The 26,732-nt window shown below is 40.1% G+C and overlaps 1 protein-coding gene across 1 annotated transcript in view; it reads right to left on the reverse strand.

Annotated features, from left to right (window-relative positions):
- The window catches only part of prkdc (protein kinase, DNA-activated, catalytic subunit), a 79,857-nt gene that overhangs the window by 31,552 nt on the left and 21,573 nt on the right, over nucleotides 1–26,732 (reverse strand). Inside the window, exons 26-58 of the mRNA XM_059327502.1 lie at nucleotides 26,505–26,612; nucleotides 26,134–26,360; nucleotides 25,931–26,025; nucleotides 25,081–25,183; nucleotides 24,867–25,000; nucleotides 23,962–24,192; nucleotides 22,811–23,217; nucleotides 21,814–22,022; nucleotides 20,761–20,893; nucleotides 19,427–19,585; nucleotides 19,026–19,229; nucleotides 18,750–18,938; nucleotides 18,560–18,664; nucleotides 18,293–18,460; nucleotides 18,069–18,196; nucleotides 14,724–14,931; nucleotides 12,776–12,954; nucleotides 12,525–12,693; nucleotides 11,657–11,722; nucleotides 11,506–11,569; nucleotides 9,747–9,895; nucleotides 9,481–9,621; nucleotides 8,657–8,776; nucleotides 8,360–8,503; nucleotides 7,881–8,032; nucleotides 6,328–6,459; nucleotides 5,649–5,760; nucleotides 5,276–5,400; nucleotides 4,417–4,566; nucleotides 2,722–2,895; nucleotides 1,371–1,469; nucleotides 1,066–1,276; nucleotides 792–966 (exon numbers count right to left, since the gene is read on the reverse strand). Coding sequence (XP_059183485.1) covers nucleotides 792–966; nucleotides 1,066–1,276; nucleotides 1,371–1,469; nucleotides 2,722–2,895; nucleotides 4,417–4,566; nucleotides 5,276–5,400; nucleotides 5,649–5,760; nucleotides 6,328–6,459; nucleotides 7,881–8,032; nucleotides 8,360–8,503; nucleotides 8,657–8,776; nucleotides 9,481–9,621; nucleotides 9,747–9,895; nucleotides 11,506–11,569; nucleotides 11,657–11,722; nucleotides 12,525–12,693; nucleotides 12,776–12,954; nucleotides 14,724–14,931; nucleotides 18,069–18,196; nucleotides 18,293–18,460; nucleotides 18,560–18,664; nucleotides 18,750–18,938; nucleotides 19,026–19,229; nucleotides 19,427–19,585; nucleotides 20,761–20,893; nucleotides 21,814–22,022; nucleotides 22,811–23,217; nucleotides 23,962–24,192; nucleotides 24,867–25,000; nucleotides 25,081–25,183; nucleotides 25,931–26,025; nucleotides 26,134–26,360; nucleotides 26,505–26,612 — 5,170 coding nt within the window. The remainder of the gene's footprint in view (nucleotides 1–791; nucleotides 967–1,065; nucleotides 1,277–1,370; nucleotides 1,470–2,721; nucleotides 2,896–4,416; nucleotides 4,567–5,275; nucleotides 5,401–5,648; nucleotides 5,761–6,327; nucleotides 6,460–7,880; nucleotides 8,033–8,359; nucleotides 8,504–8,656; nucleotides 8,777–9,480; nucleotides 9,622–9,746; nucleotides 9,896–11,505; nucleotides 11,570–11,656; nucleotides 11,723–12,524; nucleotides 12,694–12,775; nucleotides 12,955–14,723; nucleotides 14,932–18,068; nucleotides 18,197–18,292; nucleotides 18,461–18,559; nucleotides 18,665–18,749; nucleotides 18,939–19,025; nucleotides 19,230–19,426; nucleotides 19,586–20,760; nucleotides 20,894–21,813; nucleotides 22,023–22,810; nucleotides 23,218–23,961; nucleotides 24,193–24,866; nucleotides 25,001–25,080; nucleotides 25,184–25,930; nucleotides 26,026–26,133; nucleotides 26,361–26,504; nucleotides 26,613–26,732) is intronic.

Raw genomic sequence — 26,732 nt, forward strand, 5'->3', positions numbered from 1 at the left:
CTTGAAAGGGTCCAAAGGTAAGTGGTGAACTGCCAGAGGTAAATAAAAAAAGGTAAGCTTAACCAAAACTGGAAAATAATGTACATTTCAGAATTATACAAGTAGGCCTTTTTCAGGGAACAAGAAATGGGTTAACAACTTAACTCTATGGAGTCTTGGGCTATTTTGTCCTTTTTTTTAAAATTCTTTTCATGTCTTTGTAAGTCATTTTGTGTCTTTTTTTACTCATTTTGTGTCTTTTTTTGGTCATTTTGTGTCTTTTTTGGTCATTTTGTGTCTTTTTTTGGTCATTTTGTGTCTTTTTTTAGTCTTTTAGTTCAACATAAAATGTGATTTTGAATCTTTTTTTTTTACTTCAAAACACTATCATGCTCAATAAAGAATTTTAAATGTTGCAAATGTGCATTAATTTCAGAGTACACTGAGACATTAAACTGCATCATTTTCAATTGAACTCTGGAAAAGTTGGTGTGTTCTAAAACTTTTGACCAGTAGTGTATGTTAAAAAAACAAACAAAAAACAAAGCCACAGTGAGAAAGTGTGCCAGGAGTTGACGCTGCCTGGGGCTCAGAGGGTTAATAACTCAGTCAGTGTCATTATTAAAAGACTCGTCCAAAGTCTCTTATTTTGCTAGTGAAACATGCAGCAGAAGATCAGAAACACCCTGAAGCTACTTCCTGCTGCAGTGACTTCTATCTTTAACACCAGGAGAGTCTTCCAGCTGTACCTTCCTGTAAGTCGCTTTGGATAAAAGCGTCTGCTAAATGACTAAATGTAAATGTAAATGTACCTGCTGTCTGAGTCTGGCTGAACTCCAGTGAGGTCTGCGTGGCTCGCAGTAAACCCTTCATGCTTCCAGACTGAGACGCTGCCAGGCTCTCGGAGCTCTGAGAGCTTTGGGTTTCCACAAACATGGGCGTCATCACGGTGCTCCTGAAGCGCCAGTTGGAGTCGATCACATAGTCCTGGAGAGATGGAACCAATGCTTCAATAACTAAGACATAAAACCTCATGCTTCAACCCTTTTACATGTTTTAAAGGGACCCAGAGAGAGATAAGCTGACCTGGAAGGTGCACTCTGACAGAGGATACTCAAACATGTTGCGCTGGAAGTCTGGACTCTGGCTGGTCATCTCCAGCAGCAGATTAGTGGCCAGGCTGAGGAAACATCTCTCTATCTGACAGGAGTAGAGAGAACGCAGCACCGCTAGCATTCGCTCCAGAGTCGCTGTGGGGAGACGCTTCTCCTGACTCCAGAAGTTCTGGACATAAAGCCTGAAGAGAACAACAAGACAAGGAGGAGTTTTTAACTTTAAACCACCTGAACTGTTCAGATTTCACTTAAACATAAAAACTAGAGGCTACTCACTGGAGGCCTTGGTTCTCTTCAGACAGTCCTTGAAGGAGAGTTTCTTTAGCTGCATTCAAAACCTCTACGGAGGTGTTGTCCTCCATGCTCTCTGCATCACTGGAAGAACAACAAAACAGGATATCACTGAAGTTACATCAGAGAGTCAAGCACCAGACCAGAAGAACCACAGCAGGCTATCTGGACTGAACCAGAGAGTGATAAGCTCCAGAGTTAGGAAAACTGACTAGCCTTTTTCAAATGGGTCCCCCGAGGAAAATCACATCCTTGTGAAATTTTATTACCACAAATTAGAGACCTAGAACATTCAGATGACTTTATATGTATATTGAAAATCCAGAAGTTCTGCCCACCCAATCACAGAAACATGCAGTTCCTGGATGGCAAAATCTTTTGATACCAAAGCCTGGGGTTTACTCTGGTGTTCATCAAGGTCTTGGTGTCTTATTGTGGTATTCTGGAAGATTTTTTGATGATTTTAATAAATTCTTAAGTGGCAAAATACATGCCAGCTATACATGCCAGTTTTTTTTTGCCGTTAACAAATCAATTCAGTGCATTCATCATACTGCTGATTCTGTTTGTGACCTATAATACATCAGTTCTCTTTTTGTTTTGTTTGTTTCCCCTTTAGAAAATAAGAAAATAAATGTACATATACACTACTGGTCAAAAGTTTTAGAACACACCAACTTTTCCAGAATTTAATTGAAAATGATGCAGTTTAATGTCTCAATGTACTCTGAAATTAATGCACATTTGCAACATTTAAAATTCTTTATTGAGCATGATAGTGTTTTGAAAGTAAAAAAAAGATTCAAAATCACATTTTATGTTGGACTAAAGGACCAAAAAAAGACACAAAATAACAAAAAAAGACACAAAATGACCAAAAAAAGACACAAAATGACTTACAAAGACATGAAAAGAATTCAAAAATGGACAAAATAGCCCAAGACTCCATAGAGTTAAGTTGTTAACCCATTTCTTGTTCCCTGAAAAAGGCCTACTTGTATAATTCTGAAATGTACATTATTTTCCAGTTTTGGTTAAGCTTACCTTTTTTTATTTACCTCTGGCAGTTCACCACTTACCTTTGGACCCTTTCAAGCTGTTCATTTGACTTGAACTGCTTGAATTTCAATAAAAAACTGGAAAAATTGGGCTGTTCTAAAACTTTTGACCGGTAGTGTGTATCTATATATGTATATATAAATATACAAAAAAAGGGTAAAATGAAAAAACACATATATACAAACGTACACCACTCAAATCAAATCTGTGACGAGACACAAACACGGGTAAATGTGATAGAGAAGAGCAGCCAGCAGGCTGTAGTAGTCTACAGTACCTGTAGTTGTCCTGGATCCACATCAGGATGTGGTACATCCTCTCCCTGCAGAGCGGCGAGGGGTGGGAGATAAACGCCGTCACGGCCTGCAGCAGCTCCTGCAGCTCAGCTGGAGCCAGCCGGCCCATTATCTTATGGATGATGTCCAGACACACTCTCTGCCTCGCTTCATCCCTGGAGACACACCAGCAGCACCAATACATGTTACTACAGCTACGTTTCCATGGTGACGGACTGAACAGAAGACCTAAAGTGGCGTCTCGTCTTCACTTTTTATTCCTCGTTTATTCGAGCGTTTTCAGGAGGAAATCTGCTGATACGGTGATCTAAAGTGTGTGAAATGTGATTGTATGCAGCCAGGCGGCATCACTTAAAGCCATAAGAGCATCTTTGGGCATGCAGAAGTTTTCATCAGCTACTCCTTCCACAAAGTTCTCCTCCATCACTAGATCTCCCAGGTCTCCTCCAAAGCCGTCTGGCTGGTTTTGGCCATTTAGTGTCTTTTTTGTCTTTTTTGTGGTCAATTTGTGTCTATCTTTGGCAATTTTGCATATTTTTTTGTGGTTATTTTGCATCTTTTTGGTTATTTTGCATCTTTCTTGGTCAATTTGTGTCTTTTTTGTCAATTTGTCTCTTATTTGGTCAATTTGTGTCTTTTTTGTCATTTTTTTTGGTTATTTTGCGTCTTTTTGTCGTCAATTTGTGTCTTTTTTGGTCAATTTGTGTCTTTTTTTTGGTCATTTTTTGTCTTTTTGTGTCTTTTTTTGGCCATTACTACTCCTTCCACAAAGTTCTCCTCCATCACTAGATCTCCCAGGTCTCCTCCAAAGCCCTCTGGCTGGTTTTGGCCATTGAGTGTCTTTTTTGGTCATTTAGTGTCTTTTTTGTGGTCAATTTGTGTCTTTTTTTGTCAGTTTGTCTTTTTGTGGTCAATTTTTGTCTATCTTTGGCAATTTTGCATATTTTTTTTGTGGTTATTTTGCATCTTTTTGGTTATTTTGCATTTTTCTTGGTCAATTTGTGTCTTTTTTTGTCAATTTGTGTCTTATTTGGTCAATTTGTGTCTTTTTTGTCATTTTTTTTGGTTATTTTGCGTCTTTTTGTGGTCAATTTGTGTCTTTTTTTGGTCAATTTTTGTCTTTTTGTGTCTTTTTTTGTCCATTACTCCTTCCACAAAGTTCTCCTCCATCACTAGATCTCCCAGGTCTCGTTCACAGCCGTCTGGCTCCTCCCACCAATCGCTGCATCCAGAATGTGATGGAGGTAATTCCAGATCCTTCTCTGTTCACTAATACTATCTGTACATATCCTGGACATTTGGTGGAAAGACTCCTGTAAGTTTATTAGAGCTGCCAGAGCAGCTTGAAGGTCCCACCATGGAAATAATCCCACGTTTCTTTATTTCCTGTCCTGGAGCATGTATGTGACGTAAACACATACGTGACGTGAGCAGATCAGATCAGAGTTTTGTGTCTTGTCAGTGTAGACGACACGCTACGGAGGAGAGGATCTAACTTTTACACTTTGGAGGGTGGTTTCACATTTTTGCGTCTTTAAGCCCCAAAAACACCGTCACCGTCTAAACGAAAGGCACTTCCCATAAAATATTTTGTCGTTTTTACCCGCAGCATCCTGGTGTAAACGGGCCTAAACTACAGAGGGAACATCATGACTTTGTGTAGTCTGGTAGTTTACCTGTGGCCCATCATCTGGATGAAGCCGGAGGTCTTCAGGTGCAGGAAGATGTCTGGGATGACATCAGCGCGGCTCAGCACGCTCTCCAGACAATACGTCTTCAGGATGCCGTGAGACTTCGGCAGGAGGGAGAACACGTGGTTGACGAAGCTGGAAGATTAAAACATAAAGCTGCAGTTACATTCTGACTATGAAAGGTTTTTCATTTTCAAGCTGAAGATCAGATCAGATCCAGTAACCGGAAGGTGATCCTCGGTAGCCTCCAACACCAGCATGAATGTGTGTGTGAATGGGCGAATGAGCGTAGTGTGTAGTATACAGCAGCTGTTCTCAACCTGGGGGTCGTGACCCCAAATGGGGTCGGGATGATTTCTGGGGGTCGCCAAATCATTTTGGAAGTCAGCTCTGTCTCCACTGTGTTAAAGTGGTCATGTGTTTTAGTCTTTTTGGTCATTTAATGTCTTTTTTTGGTCATTTTGTGTCTTTTTTTGGTCATTTTGTGCCTTTTTTAAGTCATTTTGTGTCTTTTTTTTGGTCATTTTGTTTCCTTTTTTGGTCATTTTGTTTCTTTTTTAAGTCATTTTGTGTCTTTTTTTTGGTCATTTTGTGTCTTTTTTGGGTGATCTGAACTGTGTGTGTGAGATTGTGTTCAGGGGGTCGTGGACAACATGCATGTTAAATTGGGGGTCGCGACTCAAAAAGGTTGAGAACTACTGGTGTACAGCACTTTGGATAAAAGCGCTATATAAGTGCACTCCATTTATCAAATAGAATTCACACACATTCAGATCCACTGTGTTGATTCATGAGATGATTAGTGACAGGAAGAAACAGCATCAAACAGGAAGTAGAACCTCACCGGTCCATGAATGGAGGATAGTGCTTTGACACTTTGTTCAGGCTGATGATGAACTTGTCGTCCAGGTCTTTCCTCTTCAGGATGGTGATCTTACTGGCAGCGAGCGTGCAGAGCTCCTCACGGTGCTGAGGGGAGGAAGAAAAAGGGAAAAAATTGGACATCTGTGGAATAAATTTATTTAAAATGTAACAAAACATGAGATAGCAGATAACATCTTTAATCTTATCATTAAGATATATATTATTTTCCATTTTTAAATCCTACACACTGCTCCTGTTGGTGAAAATAAAGATTCATTTCCATGTGAGATCTTTTCTCCTCACACATAACAGAAATAAAGTGTAATTCAGCTAAAGTGAGGAAGGTCTCGTACTTCGTCCATGTCCGTCATGCTCTTCAGGACCAGGCCGATGATCTCAGCAGCTGCTGCGTAGACTTCTTTATACCGAACATAGGACACGTTGTTGGTCAGAGCCTGGATGTACCTGAGAAAACAACAACAACAACAACAACAACAACAACAACAACAACAACAACAACACAGATACTTAGCAAGATGGCAGTCTGTGAGCTGTACCACACGTTTATGTATATTGTTAGCCTCATAGCATAATTGCCTAAGTCATTTTTTGGCCAAATTGTGATATCTGCCTAACTTTACTCTCCTACCTGCTGCATCTTTCTGTTCTCCCTATCAGAACACTTGTTAGAGTCCAAAATCACTTTCTGCCTCAGTCATCTCTGTGATTTAGGCATTTTTGCGGCTACATACAAACCAAACTACATTATTTATATGTAAGAGAAAAATTGCCTTAGTCAGGGCATATTCTGCCCTAGTCACTTTTATCTGTTATGAAATCAATGTGTTTAATTTTTTATGCAAACTTGTTCTATTTGAACTTACTGTTACATCAATTAAGAATACCAATGGGCTTACTAAAAATTGTGTTTTTTCTTGTTTCCCGAAAATGTTCAAATATGACTTAGGCAAATATGCTATGAGGCCAACAATATTCTATATACACGTTTCAAAAGAAAGCACACATATTTACCCCTCGTATTCAATCCCACACGAGGCGTCATAAGCGGGCAGGTTGTTGGCGAGGACGATCCCCAGCAGCTGGAGCCCAACAGAGTTATCTTTACTGTTCGGGTCGCTGCCACGGAAACGATCATATATCAGACTGCAAAGTCAGAAAAGAGAGAAAGTCAAGAGCTGGTTTTACATTTTTTTTTTATTGAATACAGACAAACATGCCAGTAAACTGCTAAATACACTATCAGATCTGTTCAAACTCTCCCTTGTTGGTGAGGGCTGAACAATCATATTATATATACATTTATTATAAACAGCACTAGTTCTGTACTTTTCATGCTTTTCTTCACTGACATGACATAATGAGACACTGGAGACTCATTTATATATATATTATATATTTATATCGATGTAACTGTTACTTCACACATACTGCCATGCATTCTTCCCAAGTTTCTGACAACATGCATGGTGGATAATAATAATAATAATAATAATAATAATAATAATAATGTACCCGCTAAGACAGAGACAAAGTTGAAGGCAGTGGTCTAACCTCTCCTCAAAAAGTCGTGCCATTAATGAATAAAATGTCTTCATTGTGTCCTACGGTCTATTTGCTACACTGCCCCCATGATGTACAGTGGTACTATTTATTTATTTTATTTATTTATTTATTTACTCTATTTCTTTTCAACAATGAGCATAAATGAGCCTGAAAGTCTTGGTCAGAGGTCCGAGTGGAAGCAAATCAGTCACAAGTCAGTCTGCTTGGTTTTGACATCTTTGTCACAACGGAAGGATAAATACAGCAGCCAGGAAAAACGGATAAAATTGCCATTATTGCACATCAGTAAGAATCATTTTGTTTCCAGGCACAATGCTCAGTTAACTGTGGTTTTATTTTCATTGTGCTTTGTTTGGAAGAGATTGATTTATAAAGTTTTGAGAAGATATACAAGAATAGTCAAAAATAAATTCACTCAATAAAATTGACACATTGTCACAACCATTCCATGGAAAGAAGGGGAAAAATATATAATTTCAGCTTCATGGATTTGGCTTTTAATATAATTTTCTGCAGCTGTGCAGCTTTTAGCCTGCAGGAACATCAGCGTGGTGAAGAGACGGTCTACGTCTGGAGCTGGACGTTTCCCCCTGAGCTCCAGCTTTGTGTCCATTAGATAGATAGATAGATATACTTTATTTATCAGAGAGAATGTTTGAGTCCTACCTGTATCTATTATCAGAGAATGTTTGAGTCCTACCTGTATCTATTATCAGAGAATGTTTGAGTCCTACCTGTATCTATTATCAGAGAATGTTTGAGTCCTACCTGTATCTATTATCAGAGAATGTTTGAGTCCTACCTGTATCTATTATCAGAGAATGTTTGAGTCCTACCTGTATCTATTATCAGAGAATGTTTGAGTCCTACCTGTATCTATTATCAGAGAATGTTTGAGTCCTACCTGTATCTATTATCAGAGAATGTTTGAGTCCTACCTGTATCTATTATCAGAGAATGTTTGAGTCCTACCTGTATCTATTATCAGAGGGAATGTTTACCTGTACGGCACATGCAGACAGTCTTTCCAGCACTCGACCAGCGTGCGGATGACCTCCAGGTTGTGGCGGAAAACGGCCCTCTTGGAGTGGAAGCTGTGCTTCATCAGGAACTCCAGCAGCCGGTTGGCCAGCACTTCATCTCTGGGGTTCCCCTGGTGGGTCAAACACTCTGTTACTGATGATTCAGGCTATTCTATAGGCTAATAACATGCAACAATAGCTAGAATAGAACTGGGACACACTGTAGAAACATCAGCTTTAACTTTATGTAACTCTTAAAGCTCTTAAAATACTTTTTTGAATTTCATTTCTATCTGCTACAGAGGCTGAAAAATCTATTATTTAGTAGAAGAGTTGACACTTTTTTTTCCAGAATTTCCAGAAAATTAGAGGCTTATTTTTAAATTTCCCAGCGGTTTTTCAGGCCTCAGTGGGTTAATGAATTTTCCGTGTTTGTAATCCATGTAAATGACAGAAACCTTGGGGCTGGCCAGGCTGGTCCAGGACAGCAGCGTGACCACGATCTCCACCACCATGAAGTGGATCCCCTCCCCCCCGTTGTTCCCACTAACAACCAGCTGCAGCAGCGGACCCAGCCACAGCCTCGCATACGGACCAAACACCTGCAAACATCAACGGCACAGATTAAAACCACAAACAAACAGAGAACAGAGTACGAGTCACACACTGGGAAATACAATATCACTGTGTTATAAGCAAGTGAATAACTGTCTTATTATTATATTATAATAATAAATATATTATATTATCTGTACCTCCTCTGTGTTGATGATCAGTTTAGAGATGAAGAGGCGGATATTCAGAGGTGTTGCTGGATTTGATAGTTTAGTGTGTAGAAACTTCATCCACTGGGGAAGTTCACTAGGCACGCTGCCCTGGTTCAGGAACAACAAAGGGAATAATATTCATATAAGATTATACTCATTAGAATGGTTGACTAAATGTTTCATTTAGTTTAAAACAGCAACAAAGAAGATAAAATGGTAGTGTAGCATAACAAACAATAAATAAATAACAATGGCAATACTACCAAACAAACAAATCTACAATATTGAGTGTTGAAAAATAAAAAGGAAAAAAAAAAAATAAAAAAAATTATAATGAAAAATAGATAGACAACCCTCCAATTTCAAGGGGTCCACTGATGAACACACAAACATGCATGTGAACACACACATATATACACATATAAACACACATATATACACACATATAAACACACATATAAACACACTATAAACACACATATATACACATATAAACACACATATAAACACACATATAAACACACTATAAACACACATATATACACATATAAACACACATATATACACACATATAAACACACTATAAACACACATATATACACATATAAACACACATAGCCTCAACCAATACTGCCCTCTAACCCCAACCCTAAAGGGCCCTTGAAACCACTTAAATGGAGTCAAAGCTAAAAGAAACTAAAAAAAAAAAAAGTGTTATTTATGTGTTAAATCATATTTAATCTCATCAAAATTCTGATGTGATGAAATCTAAAGGAGGAAACATGCTTTCCTCTCCTCCAGTGAACTCTGACCTCTTCCACTCTGGGGGTGATGTTGCTCCTCTGCATGTGACCAATCAGAGCCGTCATGGCCGCCATGCACTCATGCTGATTCAGCTCGTCCATCTCCAGATCCACCGCTGCATCCTGGGACGGATTACTGTCTTCTGTCTCCTAGATTACAAACATCCTCATCAGAAACAGATCATAATGTTTCTGTTTCTTCATCATATGACTCTAAAGCATGTTACAACCTGAAGCAGTTTCAGAAGGGAAACAATAAAAAACGAGTGACTGACTCTTTTTACAGCGGTGCGTCGGAGTCCTTCGGGGTTCTGGGAGCCGAGAGAGAAACTTTGGACTCCGGTGGAGAAATCAAACTGACTCATCTCCTCACTCAGGCTGCTGTCGGCCATGTAGGACTGGGAGGACAGATACACCGGAGCCTCTGGAGGAACAAACATACAAAACATATATAATACAAGAAGAAACATCAGCAACTAAAATTAAACAGATGGGGTCAATTAACCCATAGGAACCTATGGTGACACCCTGTAACAAACACTTTAAATCTTCTAGAATCTCCAATATTCAGCTTTATCCTTCACATTAACTCACTAAATCCCTAAGAGACGTATACTCAACACCCTGGTGAGGTGCAAGGTTATAATAGTTTTGGATTTTTCATTAGTTTTAGTTTTAATTTCGTTGTCAATTTTTGTTTTCAAATTCAGTTAGTTTTAATTAGTTTTTAGAGTGAGTTTGTTAGTTTTGATTAGTTTTATTTTTTGGAAAATGCTTAGTTTTAGTTTAGTTTTTATTAGTTTTAGTGTTAGTTTTAGTGTTGTAATGGGGTATTTGTTGGGTGCCAGATTCAATAAGGTCACAGTAATTGTTTCCTTTATTTCCTTTGTCTGATCCATCTCAGCCCCAATAAGGTTATTAAGTCATAAAACCAGATAGATGAAATAGATTTAATATCAACCAAAAAGGTTTACGGATGAAAAAAGTTGTCAAAGACGAAAACGAAGGACATTTTCACTATGATTTTAGTTAGTTTAGTTAGTTTTGTAACCACAAAATACAGTTTCAGTTAGTTATGTTTTTTAAAAAACTCCCGTTTTTATTTTTATTTCAGTTAATGAAAATGTTTTTTCAATTCTAGTTTTCGTTATTTCGTTAGTTTTCGTTAACTATAATAACCTTGGTGTGGTGGTCATGTGACTGTGACAGGAAGTGACTTCTCCTAAATGTGTCTGTGACTGGAAACAGAAATGTGAAAAAGTAGCTAATTTCAAAAAGCTTATTTTTTGTTACTAGGTTAAGTTTAAACCGATTTAACGATTCTAATCCATTAATGTCCTTTATTGCATTTGACTTGTTCTGACCAGATTTCCTGAACAAATTAAAGTCACAATTATGATATATGTCATGGAGATGCAAACAAAAAGGCAAATGGTTATTTGTTTTTATTTATTAATTTATTATTATTTTGTTACTTCAAAACAAATCTGATTTTTTTTTAAATGTTAAACAGCACTATTAATTAATTTTGATAAATGTTGTGGAGAAAAAGGCAAATTTGTGTTTCTGTAAGCAGAAAATGTGTCTAGTTTTTTCTTATTTTAAAATAAGAAATATTATAAACATAAATACCATAAACAGCTAATGTCACATCACAGATTAAAAAAAAAAACATTATAAATGTGTTCTATGTGGTATATCCCCCATCATTTTCCTTCAAGGATAAATAGGTTCTTATGGGTTAAAATAAGACAATTAAGAACTTTATTTGTTATATTATTATTATTATTATATATCCTGTTCTGGGGTAATGTACCTGCCACAGCAGCTCAACAGTCACAAAAGCAAAATGAAACAGAGAGAAAAAAATAACAAAAGAAAAACAACAGTTTAAATAAAGAGCATTTTCATTAATAATATCAATAATCAGCCTCATAGGCAGCATGCAGGCAGGTAAAAACTGCTCAACTGCTCTTTGACAAGGACGGCCAACTTCTAAAAGTGTAAAAAGACAAATAAATAAATAATAAATACCTCCGTTCTCCTCGCTCACTTCTTTCCGGATCATGACGTACTTCTTCTTTCTCTCTAGTGGGACCTAAAGTGGTGAAGACAAATAAATAAGTCAGAACAACTTTGCATTTAAAGTCAAACAAAAACAGGAATGTAAAAAAAAAAAGCATACCTCAATTTCAATTGGGAAGTTGTAGGTTCTTCCAACGTCGATGATGTTCTCCAGGATGAACTGATTCTGGAGAAGAAAGAGAACCAGTAAGTGAAGAGCTGGACCACCAATCACTCCTCTCCAATATTTAACATGTGAAGGGAGTTTTGTCATTCTAAAGCAGGGGTGGGCGATTCATTTCCCCAAGGGGCCACATGACCAACACCACGAAGGTTGCAGGGGCCGGACCAAAACTCTGAACTAAATTCTGCTCAATATTAATGTAATCGCTTTATAAAATATAGTAAATTATCTGGTTTTGAGCTGCTACTGATAGGAACACATGTTATGATGAGACTGTTAATGTGGAGTAAATCAAGTATAGCAGTAAAAAGTAGTAAATACTCCAATCACTATATCACTTTAACATTTATTTTAAACACAACTGTAAATGACCTTTAGCAAGCTTCCTATTTGTGTTTTTGTATTATATAGCTTGTTTTTTCATGTTGTACATTTTCAAGGTGTGTTACAATGTTGTGATGCTTTTATTTTGAACAGTAAATAATAACGAGTGCGTCGTAATTCATATAAAGTTGATATAAAGTATCTAAAGGCTTCTATAGTGGCTGACAGGACACAAGGTTTGTTAAAGTTTATTTTATTCTGTCATATATATTAGTGGCTATATTTGTTGTCTTAACTATAGTAAAAGTGCTTGTTAGCTCTAGTGCTAATGATAATGTTTGCTATTTTTTTCAAAATAAAAGCACTGCGGTTATATTGATTTCTAATTTCTTGGTAACCTGTGTGGTCCTGGTCTGCTCTAACTGAAAGATGGCTGCAGTGCTGAAGTGACCAGGATCTAATGAAAGTATAAAGTCAGAACCTTCTCTGGCTTCTCACTGAACAGGAAGCCGTTGTAGAACTTTGGATCGGTGAAGCTGCAGCTGATGACGGCGATGCCGCAGCTGTAGGCGGCGCAGTGAAACTGTCTCCTGAGCTCCAGCAGCTGAGTCTCTCCAGACATGTTCTCAGTGAACGCCTCGAAACACGACCTGATGAGGTAAAACATCATTTAGTCAGGGTCGGACTCTTTATAGCAGCATTGTTGAGCTGTCAGAGTGTTGTGGTTCCTACCTGATCAGGGCCTTGGACAGCTCGTTGCCCTCGGTCCGGTCTGAGCGGCAGTAGGCCTGGTTGATGCGGGACTCTTTGGAGTAAACTTCTTCTTTGGGAAGCCGAGAATACAGCAGCTCCATCAGCTTGTAGCAGCCGCTCTTCTTCATCAGCTGGACCTCAAATTCTGTTTCATTTGACTGAAATTGATACATAAATTAGCCTGAAAATTAATTACCGTAATTTTCGGACTATAAGCCGCGCCTTTTTCCCCATTTTTCGATTCTGCGGCTTATATAACGGTGCAGCTAATCTATGGGTTTTTCCAGCTAACGGCCACCAGGTTACCTCCTAAATCTATTTTACAGGTTACAGTCCACCAACTTTAACTCTCTGGGCTCTAGGACCTGAAGGGCTCCAGCAGGAACAGCTGGAGGCAGGTGGACGGACCAGATCGGCTCGGGGTCCTTCACATACTTTTAAGATATTTTTCACTTGTCTGTGTGTATTTGTGTCCAAAGCTACTTAGTTGGACCGGCTACTGTCGGAGTCGCCGTGCCGTAATCAGCGGCAGACGAAGGACCCCGAGACAATCTGGCAGGGCGCCGGGAAAGAGAGAAACAGGTAGCACGCTAAAGTAAAAGTGAAACAGAGAGACAGAACGAGACAGAACGGGAGACAGAACGAGAGACAGAACGAGAGACAGAACGAGACAGAACGAGAGACAGAGAGAGACAGAACGAGACAGAACGAGAGACAGAACGAGAGACAGAACGAGAGACAGAACGAGACAGAACGAGAGACAGAGAGAGACAGAACGAGACAGAACCAGAGACAGAACGAGAGACAGAGCGAGAGACAGAGCGAGAGACCGAGTGAGAGACAGAACGAGACAGAACGAGAGACAGAACGAGGGACAGAACCAGAGACAGAACGAGAGACAGAACGAGGGACAGAACCAGAGACAGAACGAGAGACAGAACGAGAGACAGAACGAGACAGAACGAGAGACAGAACGAGAGACAGAACGAGAGACAGAACGAGAGACAGAACGAGACAGAACGAGACAGAACGAGAGACAGAACGAGAGACAGAACGAGAGACAGAACCAGAGACAGAACGAGAGACAGAACGAGGGACAGAACCAGAGACAGAACGAGAGACAGAACGAGGGACAGAACCAGAGACAGAACGAGAGACAGAACGAGACAGAACGAGAGACAGAACGAGAGACAGAACGAGAGACAGAACGAGACAGAACGAGAGACAGAACGAGAGACAGAACGAGACAGAACGAGAGACAGAACGAGACAGAACGAGAGACAGAACGAGACAGAACGAGAGACAGAACGAGAGACAGAACGAGAGACAGAACGAGAGACAGAACGAGACAGAACGAGAGACAGAACGAGACAGAACGAGAGACAGAACGAGAGACAGAACGAGAGACAGAACGAGACAGAACGAGAGACAGAACGAGACAGAACGAGAGACAGAACGAGAGACAGAACGAGAGACAGAACGAGAGCGAGATAGTTTGTGCGAAGGAAGTTTTCATGCTCAAACCCTCATTATGGAAAACAAAGGTAGAAATGCATATGAAGCAGCTTTTCAGTTAAAGACAGTCAGTCTGGCTGTAAAAGAAGCTTCCTCAAGCAGCCATCTCTTTACCCACAATCCCCTCTGTGCACCAACCCTTACATATGCTAATTAAACATTAAAACACCTGCAGCTTATAGTCCAGTGCAGCTTATATATGTACACATCATTCAGTTTAGCTGCTGCGCCTTATACTTATACTTATACTTATACGCCTTATAGTGCGGAAAGTACGGTAATTGTTTGTGCTCCTCCATTCCAAAACACTAAAAACAAGCAAAGTATAAAACCCAATCATAAATGAAGCTAAAGTGTTTGTTGCCCATCTTCAAACATTTCCATTTGAAAGTGTCAGCGTGAGAAGGCTAACCTTGGTGAAGCGTGCGAGCAGCAGAGCGGTGATGTCAGAGATGTTCTCCATGAAGAAGAGGCTGAGGGCCGTGGTGCTGCAGTGGGAGGCCAGAGGCAGCAGGACTCTCTCCATCAGGGCCTGCAGCATGCAGATCTGGGGAACCTCGCCCTGCTGGATCACCTGGTAGACCGTACACAGGAGCTGGATCTGACGCTCACTGCTGGACCTGCTCAGGTACAAACACAATAAGTGATTACTTTCAGAATCAGAATCAGAATCACCTTTATTGTCATTGCACAGAGTACAAGTACAGTACAACGAAATTAAGCCATCAACCCGTCCAGAACGCATAATACATCAACAAACAATATCACAAGGTAGACAGGACAGGAAGACAGGGTGTGAAGAGAGATAAAATACAGCACACATGGGGAGAGGAAAGGAGGAAAAAAACATGAAAAAAACCTCAGCAACATGGCATGGTACACTTTCACAACATGAGTAGACGTATGACGTGCGGGGGGGGGGGGAGGGGGGGGGCAGCATAGCCAGGCGGCCATCCGGACCTGCAGCCATTTGCGGCGCTGTTCACAGACCCGCCTGTCTTGCTGGGGGTATGAAGCGTCGAAGGCGTGGGTTGGGGGGTGGTTGGGGGAGGGATGTAAGCATGTCAGTATATGTGGAAGTTCGTGTGTTGGCCTGAGACCCGCCTTTGTCAAGCACCAAACAGTTCGTCTCAGTTCGCTGGAATAACAAAAGCGATAAGCCTGGACGTTGCTAAGGAGATGACCTTCCTTCCTGGGCCAGAGCAAAGGCAGACAGTTCAACAGGTGGTAGTGGAGTCGAGGGGGGGAGGATGGGATGGTAGTGTCTCGCTACATTCCTCAGCAGGGAAGATTAGCAACGGCCTTCGAGCTAAGGCTGTTGTTTGGGGAAGCCAGATAAGATTGGAATTTGAGCTCTGGGTGGAAGTGGCAGCGATTTTCTGCTACTAATCCTGTCGATGGTAAAATGTCCCCTCCTGATCTCCAGATCGATCCCTCTCCAGGGCTGCAACCCTTTCCTGGATGGTATCCACGGTGCGGTTTGTGGCCACAGTCTGAGTTCCGACAGCCCTGGCCATACATTCCATCATCACGGGCAGCTTAATGGGGCCTTTTACAGCTGACACCGTTTCCTTTGTGTTTCGATAAACCAGAGCAAGGCCCAATCCAAACAGCAAAAGCCCTGTTATCACGGTTCCGAATAGGTAAACATCTTCAATGTCCTCCAGAGACAGAGGTGCCAGACACAAGACACGCCACCTGCTCCAGGCGTCCATCGTGTATCCGGCCACAAAAGTCCCCTCGGGACAGGCAGGTTCCCCTGACCCCCGACTTCTCGTCGAGAAGATGGTGTCAATTGCGTTGAGAGACCAGTTGATCAAATCCATGGTTTTTGGTTTTTGAGAGCAGTGTAGAGAGAGTCTTCCAAGTTAGACAGTAGACAAGACGAGACGAGAGGAGCGAAGCAGGGAAAAACACAGTGGGAGGGAGAGAGAAAAAAGATGCGACCGCCTCCGTTGAGAGCCAAACAAGAAGACTTTATGACAGCGGTTCCCAAACCTTTTTAGCCGTGCACCCCCTTCTACGTCCCAACCGGGTTGACCCCCCCCAATCCCCCACACCTTCAAAAAAACAAAATGCAATAAGCTTTTTTATAGCCATATTAAAGGCGGCATGTTTAATCATGCTCTAATGAGAACACACATTTAATAAAATAATCACAATCACAACAATGCAGTCTCGCTTTTGAATTAATCTGAACACAGTTTCAATATAATGCAACAAAGTTATGTTGAAGCTTTCACTTTTAATATCAAAGAGGATGATGAAGGCTCAGGATCAGAGGCAGAAAGCACATAAGTTGGAAAACGTTATAATATTTTGGGCTGCGTTGAACAAAAATTGCAGCAAGTTTAAATGAGCGTGGAGCTAAACAACCCGTCATCATAACAGGCTGGAAACATGAAGAAGAGAACTTCTTCTACGCTTCATTTTAAGATGAAGTGCATTTTGAATAGCCTGCATTTATTTATTAATTAATATTACAGTTTTTGATTTTACATTTTACAAAGGAAATGTTTATTTACCCGTCTTTATTGTGTGGGGAAAAAATGTAATTGTGTAATTATCAGACCGCCATTACATTTTACATCTCGCGCACCCCCAGGGGTCCACGCACCACACTTTGGGAACCCCTGCTTTATGATGTAATGCAGTGTTACATAATGACCCTCCAATGGAACTTTACAGGCTCTTATGAGTCTCGATCATCTTCCATCATAGTGTACTGAACTGTAGAAAACAAGTGGACATAGCCATTAGTTTTTTTTTAGCTTGAGTCACCATCTTGGTTTTTTGGAGCCACAAGTGACCATATTAGGACGAGAGGGCGGAGCTAACACTAGCTTAGTTAGCACGTTGCATCCATAATTCATGGTAACTATGGTAACAACCATGATATTACTGGGATGCTTATTTTTAGGAGATTTGAGGTGATTAAAATGTTACAATGAACTTTCATGAACTGAAAACAAACTGTGAAAGGGTCAAGAACACAAACATCCATATAGTTGATAGATATTTATTATATATTTATTATTTATATTTATTTAAATGTCCAGTGCTTCATGGTAACCACGCTCTAAAGCATACTCCATTTTATCGTCTGTTTTGTTCTAAATGGACCATAATTTACTAAATGAACATCATGCTGAGTTGCAGAAGATCTGAAACTATTTTTATATTTAGACCATAGACTCATTCGGTAAATACTGAGCTAATAAAATGTGAAGTTGCGTCATTTTCTCATCGACTTCTATACAATCCGACTTCTTTTTGCCACTAGTGGAGTCGCCCCCTGCTGGCCATTAGAAAGAATGCAGGTTTAAGGCTTTTCTGCATCGTCTTCACTTTTCAGTCATGTTTAACTTTCAGGGTTTGTACACTTTAGCAGTGGTCAGATTCAAGCAGTTTTCAAGGACTTTCAATGTTCATTTTCAAGCTTTTCCAGTATCTTCACCTGTTTTAGATGAGTTCTTACAGACTAAAAGGGGAGATTTCACTGAACCAAACCAACAGAGATGGTGTTAGATAGGCTACTCATTATATTTTACATTAACATGTGATTATCTATAGTCTATAGATGGATATAGTCAGATTGCAAGATAAATACAGTAAGAAGTTCAAGCATTTACAAGCACGTAATCCAAAATCCAATGAAAATACAACATTTAAATTGAAGCATTTTGAAGGACATCAAACACCCGTGCGAACCCTGAACGTTATTATCTCCCAGGAATGAATAATAGTTGTGACTAACCTCTTAGCAATCCTTTGGAAACAGGTTTGGAAGGAGTCCTCCATGATGTGTTTTCTATCTCGACAGAGAATCCCCGCCAGCAGTTTGAGCAGGAACGGGCTCTGAGAAAGCTCTAATGCATCCAGCAGCTAAACAACGGAGAGAAATAAAGGATTGGTCCGACATCACAACCTCTCCAGCACCGACTAAAAGAAACATCTGCTGAAACCGATAAGTGCTGTTACCTTCCGGACACAGTCCATGTAGTTGTTGCGGTGCAGCGAGCCCTTGGCGAACTCGTCGGACTGCATGGGGAAGTGGTTGGCCACCAGGAGGTCCAGAGCTCTCTGCAGCTCCGCCAGAGGCTCCTCAGGCAGGGAGGTGAGGAAGGGCAGCACCAGCAGGGCCTGGCTCTGGACAATACAACACAATAAACACAGTTTATTCACTAGCGACTCAGACAGAAAACTAACATGTGTAGTCATTGAAGCAAGCCGCTCCACCTCCATTACCTTGAGGTTCAGAGGCAGGTTCATGTCCACCAGCAGCATGGTGAAGGTGGAGAACACGGGTCTGAAGGCTTCATGGTTGATATCAGAGCAGACGGAGGACTCAATCTGAAAAAGTGTGCAAAAAATACAGTAACATATATAATAAGCTGTTTCTCTGTGGGACATGCAGCAGTAAATCAGCTTTCTGTACCTGCAGCAGCTTGGAGAGCAGCAGCAGAGTGGAGGTTTTGCTCTGAGGAGTTGAGGAGGCTCCTTCCCACCAGGACTGCAGGCTGTTCCACCTCCTCAGCACCTCCTCGGCCAGCTGTTTGCCCTGCGTCTTCCTCACAGAGCGCTCTCTGAAGCTGTGGTCCAGCATGCCGTTCAGCAGCATGCTCACCTGAGAAAACACAACTCACAGTTAATGCAAAAACTTCTGTACAACCTTTTCTGTATTTTAATTAGTAAAAAGAGGAGAAGGAGCTACCATGCTGGGGTTTTTAGAAGAAGCTCTCATGAGATGTGGGACGATGCTGTCCAGAGTCCTCAGCAGCTCCGTGTTGATGGTGGTCTGGAAGAGGCTGTAGAAGTACTCGCCGTGGGAGAAACTCAGGAAGTTATGGCTGTGACTCCCAGAGATCGGCACAGAAAGCATGATGGTGTTCAGCAGCAGGTCCACCAGCTGGTCGCTCTGCACACACACAGCATTATATATAAACACATTGAATGAGAAGGTGTGTCTAAACTTTTGGCCTGTACTGTATATCCTAGAAGTCAGTATTCTGGAATATTGGAAATCTGCCATTTATCCACTACCAAGAAGAGGGATTGTAGCTTAAATTGAATCGGATTTTCATTAAATGTGATCCAGAGAGCAGCAGCACTGACCTGCTGGCTGAGACAGAAGGAAAGCTGCAGTAAACCGTCTGCCAGTCTCTTGGTGTTGATGTCCAGCGATGGAAGAGACTTCCTGTCCTCGCCGGGAGCGATTCCTTTATAAACCGTCATCAGGAGGCGGGACCCGAGAGATCTGGCATAACTGGCATCCTTTCAGACACAAAAACACAAAAAACTGTGGGACAGGAAATACAATCCAAAAGTAAAATGCTGAACCCATAAGAACCCAGTTATCCTTAAAGAAACATTTTAAAATGATGGGGGATAATATATCACAGAGCAAGTGGACCATAGAACTAAATGTCAAAGATCTGAGATGTGACATAAATACGATACATTTGTGGTATTTATGTTTCTGATATTTATTATTTTTTAAATTAAAAAAAAAGACACATTTTCTGCTTACAGAAACACAGAGTTGCCTTTTTCTTTGCATCTCCACAACATTTATCAAAATTGTGACATTAATAGTGCTATTTAACAACTAGGTATTTTTCAGATTTGTTTTTAAGTAACAAAATAATAATAAATCAATAATAAATAAAAACAAAGAGCCTTTTTGTTTGCATCTCCATAACATATTTCAAAAGTGTGACTTTAATTTGTTCAGTTCCCTATTAACAGATTAGAATTGTTAAATGGGTTTAAACTCCAGATCTCGGAACAAAAAATAAGCTTTTTGAAGTTAGCTACTATTTATTTATTTTTAAACATTTGTTTATTGATTTTTCAGTGACATAACAAACTCAAGAGATGACATTACGAGAGTCAAAACAGTGTCAAGTGTAACAAGTAAAAATAAAATAATAATAATAATAAAAATAATACATAAAATAAAATGAAATCAGATAAGGAATAATAGTAAGAAGAATTACCAAAAATAAAATAAAATAAAATAAAATAAAATAAAACAAAACAAAACAAAACAAAACAAAACAAAACAAAACAAAACAAAACAAAACAAAACAAAACAAAACAAAATAAAATAAAATAAAATAAAATAAAATAAAATAAAATAAAATAAAATAAAATAAAATAAAACAAAACAAAACAAAACAAAACAAAACAAAACAAAACAAAACAAAACAAAACAAAACAAAATAAAATAAAATAAAATAAAATTAATAAAAAGCTACTATTTTTTTTACATTTCTGTTTCCAGTCACTGGAAAATGTGGAGTGTTTGTTACACCGTGGGTTCTTATGGGTTCAGTAAAGTTAATGTTCAATATGTTTTGAGTGTTGAATGATTATGAAAACAAATGTGCATGTCACATCTGGACTGGAATATAAGCTTCTAATAATATAAGCTAAAGTTATAATACCTGGCTGTGCAGGATGGAGCTGAGGAAGTCGGCTCTGTGGATCTGCCGACAGGAAGCCAGAACCATCTCCATCTGGTCCTGGCGGCTCAGCGTGCTGGAGTGGTAGAGGTCCACAGCACACAGATCCTCCACACTAATAATAATAATAATAATAATAATAATAATACTAGAGATCAGAACAAGGAGAAACAAGGTTCCAGGTGTTGATAACTGGAGGATCAAAGATACATTTTACATTAACTCGTCTTGATTCACGCTGGTTCATAATACAAAACAGGATTTAAAAGGTTGTACAGACATTAATAGATTTTAAAAAATGTATAAATGCAGAAAAAATTGTCAACTTTTTTGTTCAGGGAGGCATTTTTAGGTTGTCCCTAGATGTTTTTATTTTGTCTCTGCATAATGTACTTTATTACCCGTGTCTTTTTTTTTATCTACTGCTGATTTTAATGAGTTTTTCTCTTGTTTCTGGTTTCTGTAGCACTTTGAGATTTCTGTATGAAAAGTGCTTTACAAATAAAATGTATTATTATTATTATTATTATCAATATGTACTAGAATCTTAAACTGATTGTTTATGATCAGTTGTTTTGAGATGATGTGCTTGTATGGGTTTCTGTTTGTTTTTTCTCGTTTGTTTTAAGTGTTTTGTTATAATCAAAGTTTTGTTGGTGTAGGCTACTGAAAATCCATCGTATGTGATGTCAGACCATCTTTTTTTTTTTTTATTGTTCAAGTAGGGGGCAGACAAACAGAAGAAATGTTTTCTTTTCTAATCATGAAGGTGTAGAGAGTCTCTGGACACATTTTGTTGTCCACTTTCATGAAAAGAACAAAATAAATACATAAAATAAAATAAATAAACCTCCATGTCTTTTATTATTACCTGCACAAGTAACAAACTCAGCTTCACTATGTTCTGCCTGAGCATCAATAACTTGATGTAGGCTGCTGGCAGCTCTGCCTGCAGGAGAACTCAGCTCTCTGCTTCCTTTCAGGCCAAACTGAGGGTTTGTTGCTCCAGTTGACTACATTAGATGATCAACAAACCTTTTGTGAGATATTTTAGCCTGCAGGCTGCTTTCTAGATGAGTGTGGTAGGGTGAGGCCAGCAGCACCTTCAGCAGAGGAACACACACTTCTGGCAGGTTCTTCATCACCTCCACGTCGGCCATGTTGAATCCCACCGAGGACGGCTCACACACCACCAGCGCCGTCAGCGCAAAGAAATCAGACACGAAAAGGTCTTCTTCCAGAAGCTGTGGAGGAATGAAGGAAAGAGTCAGCAAATAAGAAGAATCATGTTGTGAAGAAGCTGAGGTTAAAATTGAGTTTTTATTTTGGAAATAAGTTTTGTTTTTCTTTTAATGTAAAAAAAAACATCTTGTCACTGCAACGTTTTTATCTGTGTTGGATTACGGAGATCTTTTGTACATGAATGCTGCTGATCAATGTCTTAGAATGATTGATCCTGTTTATCAGCTTCTTTGAGCTTCATTACTAACTGTCAGATTGTGAATGATCCTCTGGGTAGGATGTCCTGCTCTGGCCACTCCAAGGGCTCAGAGTCATTGGTTTACTTTCATTTATAAGGCAATATTGGGACTGCTGCCTTCGTACATTTGCAGCTTAATTACTGTGAGAAATGCAGGATCTTATTCTCTTGGTTCACAAGATCAATCTTTCTGTCCCTTCTGCTCTACAGAGTTGGTAAAAGGGCATTTGTTTACTCTAACCTTCTGCTGGAATATGCACCAGAAAGAATGGAAATTAACTGAATTTGTTTCTTTGAGCACTTTTAAATCCAAACTAAGAGTTATTGAGGCCAATTCCATAACATGCACTTGTTTCTCATGACGTGTTTAAGGTCTGTATGTTATGTAAATATGTAACTGTATTCTGTGTTTGCTGCCTCTTGGCCAGGGCTCCCTTAAAGAAAAAGAGCTTCTTCATCTCAATGGGATATTCCCTGGTTAAATAAAGGTTAAATAAAAAAAAATAAAAAAATGTTGTTTTTTTTATTTCGGTGTCCTAACTTCAGCCATACCTTCCAGACCTCCTGGTCTCCTTTGACCAGGATCATGGTGACGAACTCCAGCAGGCGGACGATGATGGTGCACTTGCTGAAGCTGTACTGCTCCACCTCTCGGGGGCTGAAGTGGGACGTCTCCACCTCTCGGGGGCTGAAGTGGGACGTCTCCACCTCTCGGGGGCTGAAGTGGGACGTCTCCACCTCTCGGGGGCTGAAGTGGGACGTCTCCACCTCTCGGGGGCTGAAGTGGGACGTCTCCACCTCTCGGGGGCTGAAGTGGGACGTCTCCACCTCTCGGGGGCTGAAGTGGGACGTCTTCACGCCCAGAGGGAAGCAGCTCTCTGCTGCCGCCAGATCCTGAGCCGCCAGCTCAGTCAGGAAGAAGCGGACAGCTTTTAGAAAGCTGGATTTCTCTCTGGAGCCTGAAAAAGAAGCAGAAAACATTCTGTTCAATGCAGGACAACACGTTGTTTTCTTCATTCTTCATGTTACTTGGAACAGTCAACAATGCTGAGACTACATGCTATTAAAATACACTACCAGTCAAAAGTTTTAGAACACCCCAATTTTTCCAGTTTTTTATTGAAATTCAAGCAGTTCAAGTCAAATGAACAGCTTGAAAGGGTCCAAAGGTAAGTGGTGAACTGCCAGAGGTAAATAAAAAAAGGTAAGCTTAACCAAAACTGGAAAATAATGTACATTTCAGAATTATACAAGTAGGCCTTTTTCAGGGAACAAGAAATGGGTTAACAACTTAACTCTATGGAGTCTTGGGCTATTTTGTCCATTTTTGAATTCTTTTCATGTCTTTGTAAGTCATTTTGTGTCTTTTTTTGGTCATTTTGTGTCTTTTTTTGGTCATTTTGTGTCTTTTTTTGGTCATTTTGTATCTTTTTTTGGTCATTTTGTGTCTTTTTTTAGTCCTTTAGTCCAACATAAAATGTGATTTTGAATCTTTTTTTTACTTTCAAAACACTATCGTGCTCAATAAAGAATTTTAAATGTTGCAAATGTGCATTAATTTCAGAGTACACTGAGACATTAAACTGCATCATTTTCAATTAAATTCTGGAAATGTTGGTGTGTTCTAAAACTTTTGACCAGTAGTGTATGTTATCAGTAAACGTGTGTGTGTTGAGCAGATGAAGAGTCTCCTGATGCCGTACTCAGCATGTGGTGAGGCCTGATGATGTGCAGGTGGATGAAGGTGTTGTAGCAGTCCAGCGCCGCCAGCAGCAGGTCCATCCACTGCAGCGTGGCCCGGACACTGAACGCCCCCTTCAGGGCCCTCAGAGTCGGCTGGGACAGGAGACCTCCACCCTCAAACCTGGAGATCAGGAAACCTGAACCTTCATCCTTCAGCAGGACCTCCACCCACTGAGACGGAGTCTGCTTCCCTACGGTCACCACACACAGCAGAGAATTAATCATTATAATTAAAATCAACTAGATAGGTAGATAGGTAGGTGGATGGATAGATTTTATAGATAGAATAGAATTTAACATGCATGTTGTCCGCGACCCCCGCTCACTGAACACAATCTCACACACACAGTTCAGATCACCCAAAAAAGAAACAAAAAGACCACAAAAAATACACAAAATAACCAAAAAGCACACAAAATGACCAAAAAAAGACACAAAATGACCAAAAAAAGACACAAAATGACCAAAAAAATGACAAAAAATGACCAAATAAGGCACAAATTGACCACAAAATGATTAAAAAAAGGCACAAAATGACCAAAAAAAAGACACAAGATGACCAAAAAAGGCTCAAAATGCCCACAAAATGTTAAAAAAAGACACAAAATTACAAAAAAAAGACACAAAATAACAAAAAAAGACACAAATTGACCACAAAATGATTTAAAAAAAGACACAAATTGACCAAAAAAAGACACAAAATTACCACAAAAAAAAGACACAAAATGAGCAAAAAGACCAAAACACATGAACACTTTAACACAGTGGAGACAGAGCTGACTTCCAGAATGATTTGGCGACCCCCAGAAATCATCTGGCGACCCCAGCTGGGGTCCCGACCCCCAGGTTGAGAACCGCTGCTCACCTGGGAGGAGAGGGATGAACTCGTAGAAGAGCTCCATGCATTTATGGCGACACTCGGCCTGAGGACGGCCACATTGCTCCAGCAGCCACAAAACCACGTCAGAGAGACAAAGCTTCCCATCAGCAGGGAAACCCCTGGAACAGAGGAACAGAGGTAATACATTTATTGATTTATTTATTGATACAGCTGATAGTCAGGATCTCCTGATACCAACCTCGGGATGCGGGTCTTAGCGCTGTACTGGTTGAGGCTGGGAGCTTTATGAATGATGATTCTCTTCAGATGATCAATGGCACTACAGCACTGCTGCACCGTACCTGAGGGAGGAGATATTGATCAATCAATCAGCTTTATTGATATGAAATGTACTCTGGAACTTTGTTTGACCCAACGTGAGAGCATGCAAAGTGTAATTGTAAAATATAGCTCTTTAAATTAAGCGTCCATTATGTTTTTGCAAGAGAAGAAATATAATTTATGATAATCTAACATCCCCTCTAAAGATGAAATAAACTGATTTCTAGTTATCTTTATGACATTAGCTCACTGATATGAATGTGAAGGTCCTGTAGAGCAGCTGTTCTCAACCTTGGGGTCGGGACCCCAATTGGGGTCGCGAGATGATTTCAGGGGGTCGCCAAATCATTTTGGAAGTCAGCTCTGTCTCCACTGTGTTAAAGTGTTCATGTGTTTTAGTCTTTTTGGTCATTTTGTGTGTTTTTTTGTCATTTTGTGACTTCTTTTGGTCATTTTGTGTAATTTTTGGTCATTTTGTGTCTTTTTTGATCATTTTGTGGTCAATTTGTGTCTTTTTTGGTAATTTTGTTTCCTTTTTTGGTAATTTTGTGCCTTTTTTTAGTCATTTTGTGTCTTTTTTGGTCATTTTGTGTCTTTTTTGATCATTTTGTGGTCAATTTGGGTCTTTTTTGGTCATTTTGTTTCTTTTTTGGGAAATCTGAACTGTGCGTGATTGTGTTCAGTGAGCGGGGGTCGTGGACAACATGCATGTTAAATTGGGGGTCCCGACTCAAAAAGGTTGAGAACTACTGCTGTAGAACATTTACCCATAGATCTCTCGTCTGAGTGAGCCAGAGCCAGACTCTCAACAAATATGACCAGAACTTCAAAGATGAACTGCTCCACCAGGGACTTCTCCTCCCTGCAGGACAAACACACAAACACTGATCAAATACAGAACAACTTTACAACATGTTGGGAACAGAAAACCATTCTCCCTCAGAGAGAAAATATAAGAGTCAAAGAGCACCTGAACTGTCTGTAGATGCTGTTGAAGGCTAAAGCTGCTCCGAGTCTCTTGAAGCCGTTGGGGTGCAGAGCCAGACTGTAGATCCTCTTAAACAGAGACTTCATGTTGGTGGGGCTCTTCTCCTGCTGCTTCGGGCTCGTCTGTTTGATCGACCACTTCACGAACTCTTCAATGCAGCGACCGCAGAAGTCTCTGAGGGTGCTGTCCACCGGGTCCACCACGCCGTCCTGCAGACACACAAACTGACTGTTTAAACACTAAGGAACAAAGAGTCTTCTGGAGGAAAGGCTAAAAGGAGGAACAGTTTTAATTTAATCATCTAATCTTACAGTTGTAGCCTCTAAAGCCCTTCGTAGGATATAAAGACTCACCATGATGGCTTCGAGGACAGCGACTGTATCCTGACTCTCAAACTTCTTGTTGTTAGTGAACCAGTGGATCAGCTGCATCACCAGAGGCTCAAACAGCTGTCTGCTCACCTGGAGACACAGTCATATTCATACTCATATTCAGAAACACTGCTGGAGGAATATTTACAGTGGCTCTGTCTACTCAGTACAGACAAGCATTTAAAAAAACTAATCTGGGTCCAAATGAAA

This window comes from Centropristis striata, chromosome 23 (genome assembly GCF_030273125.1).
Source record: "Centropristis striata isolate RG_2023a ecotype Rhode Island chromosome 23, C.striata_1.0, whole genome shotgun sequence".
Taxonomy (NCBI): Eukaryota; Metazoa; Chordata; class Actinopteri; order Perciformes; family Serranidae; genus Centropristis; species Centropristis striata.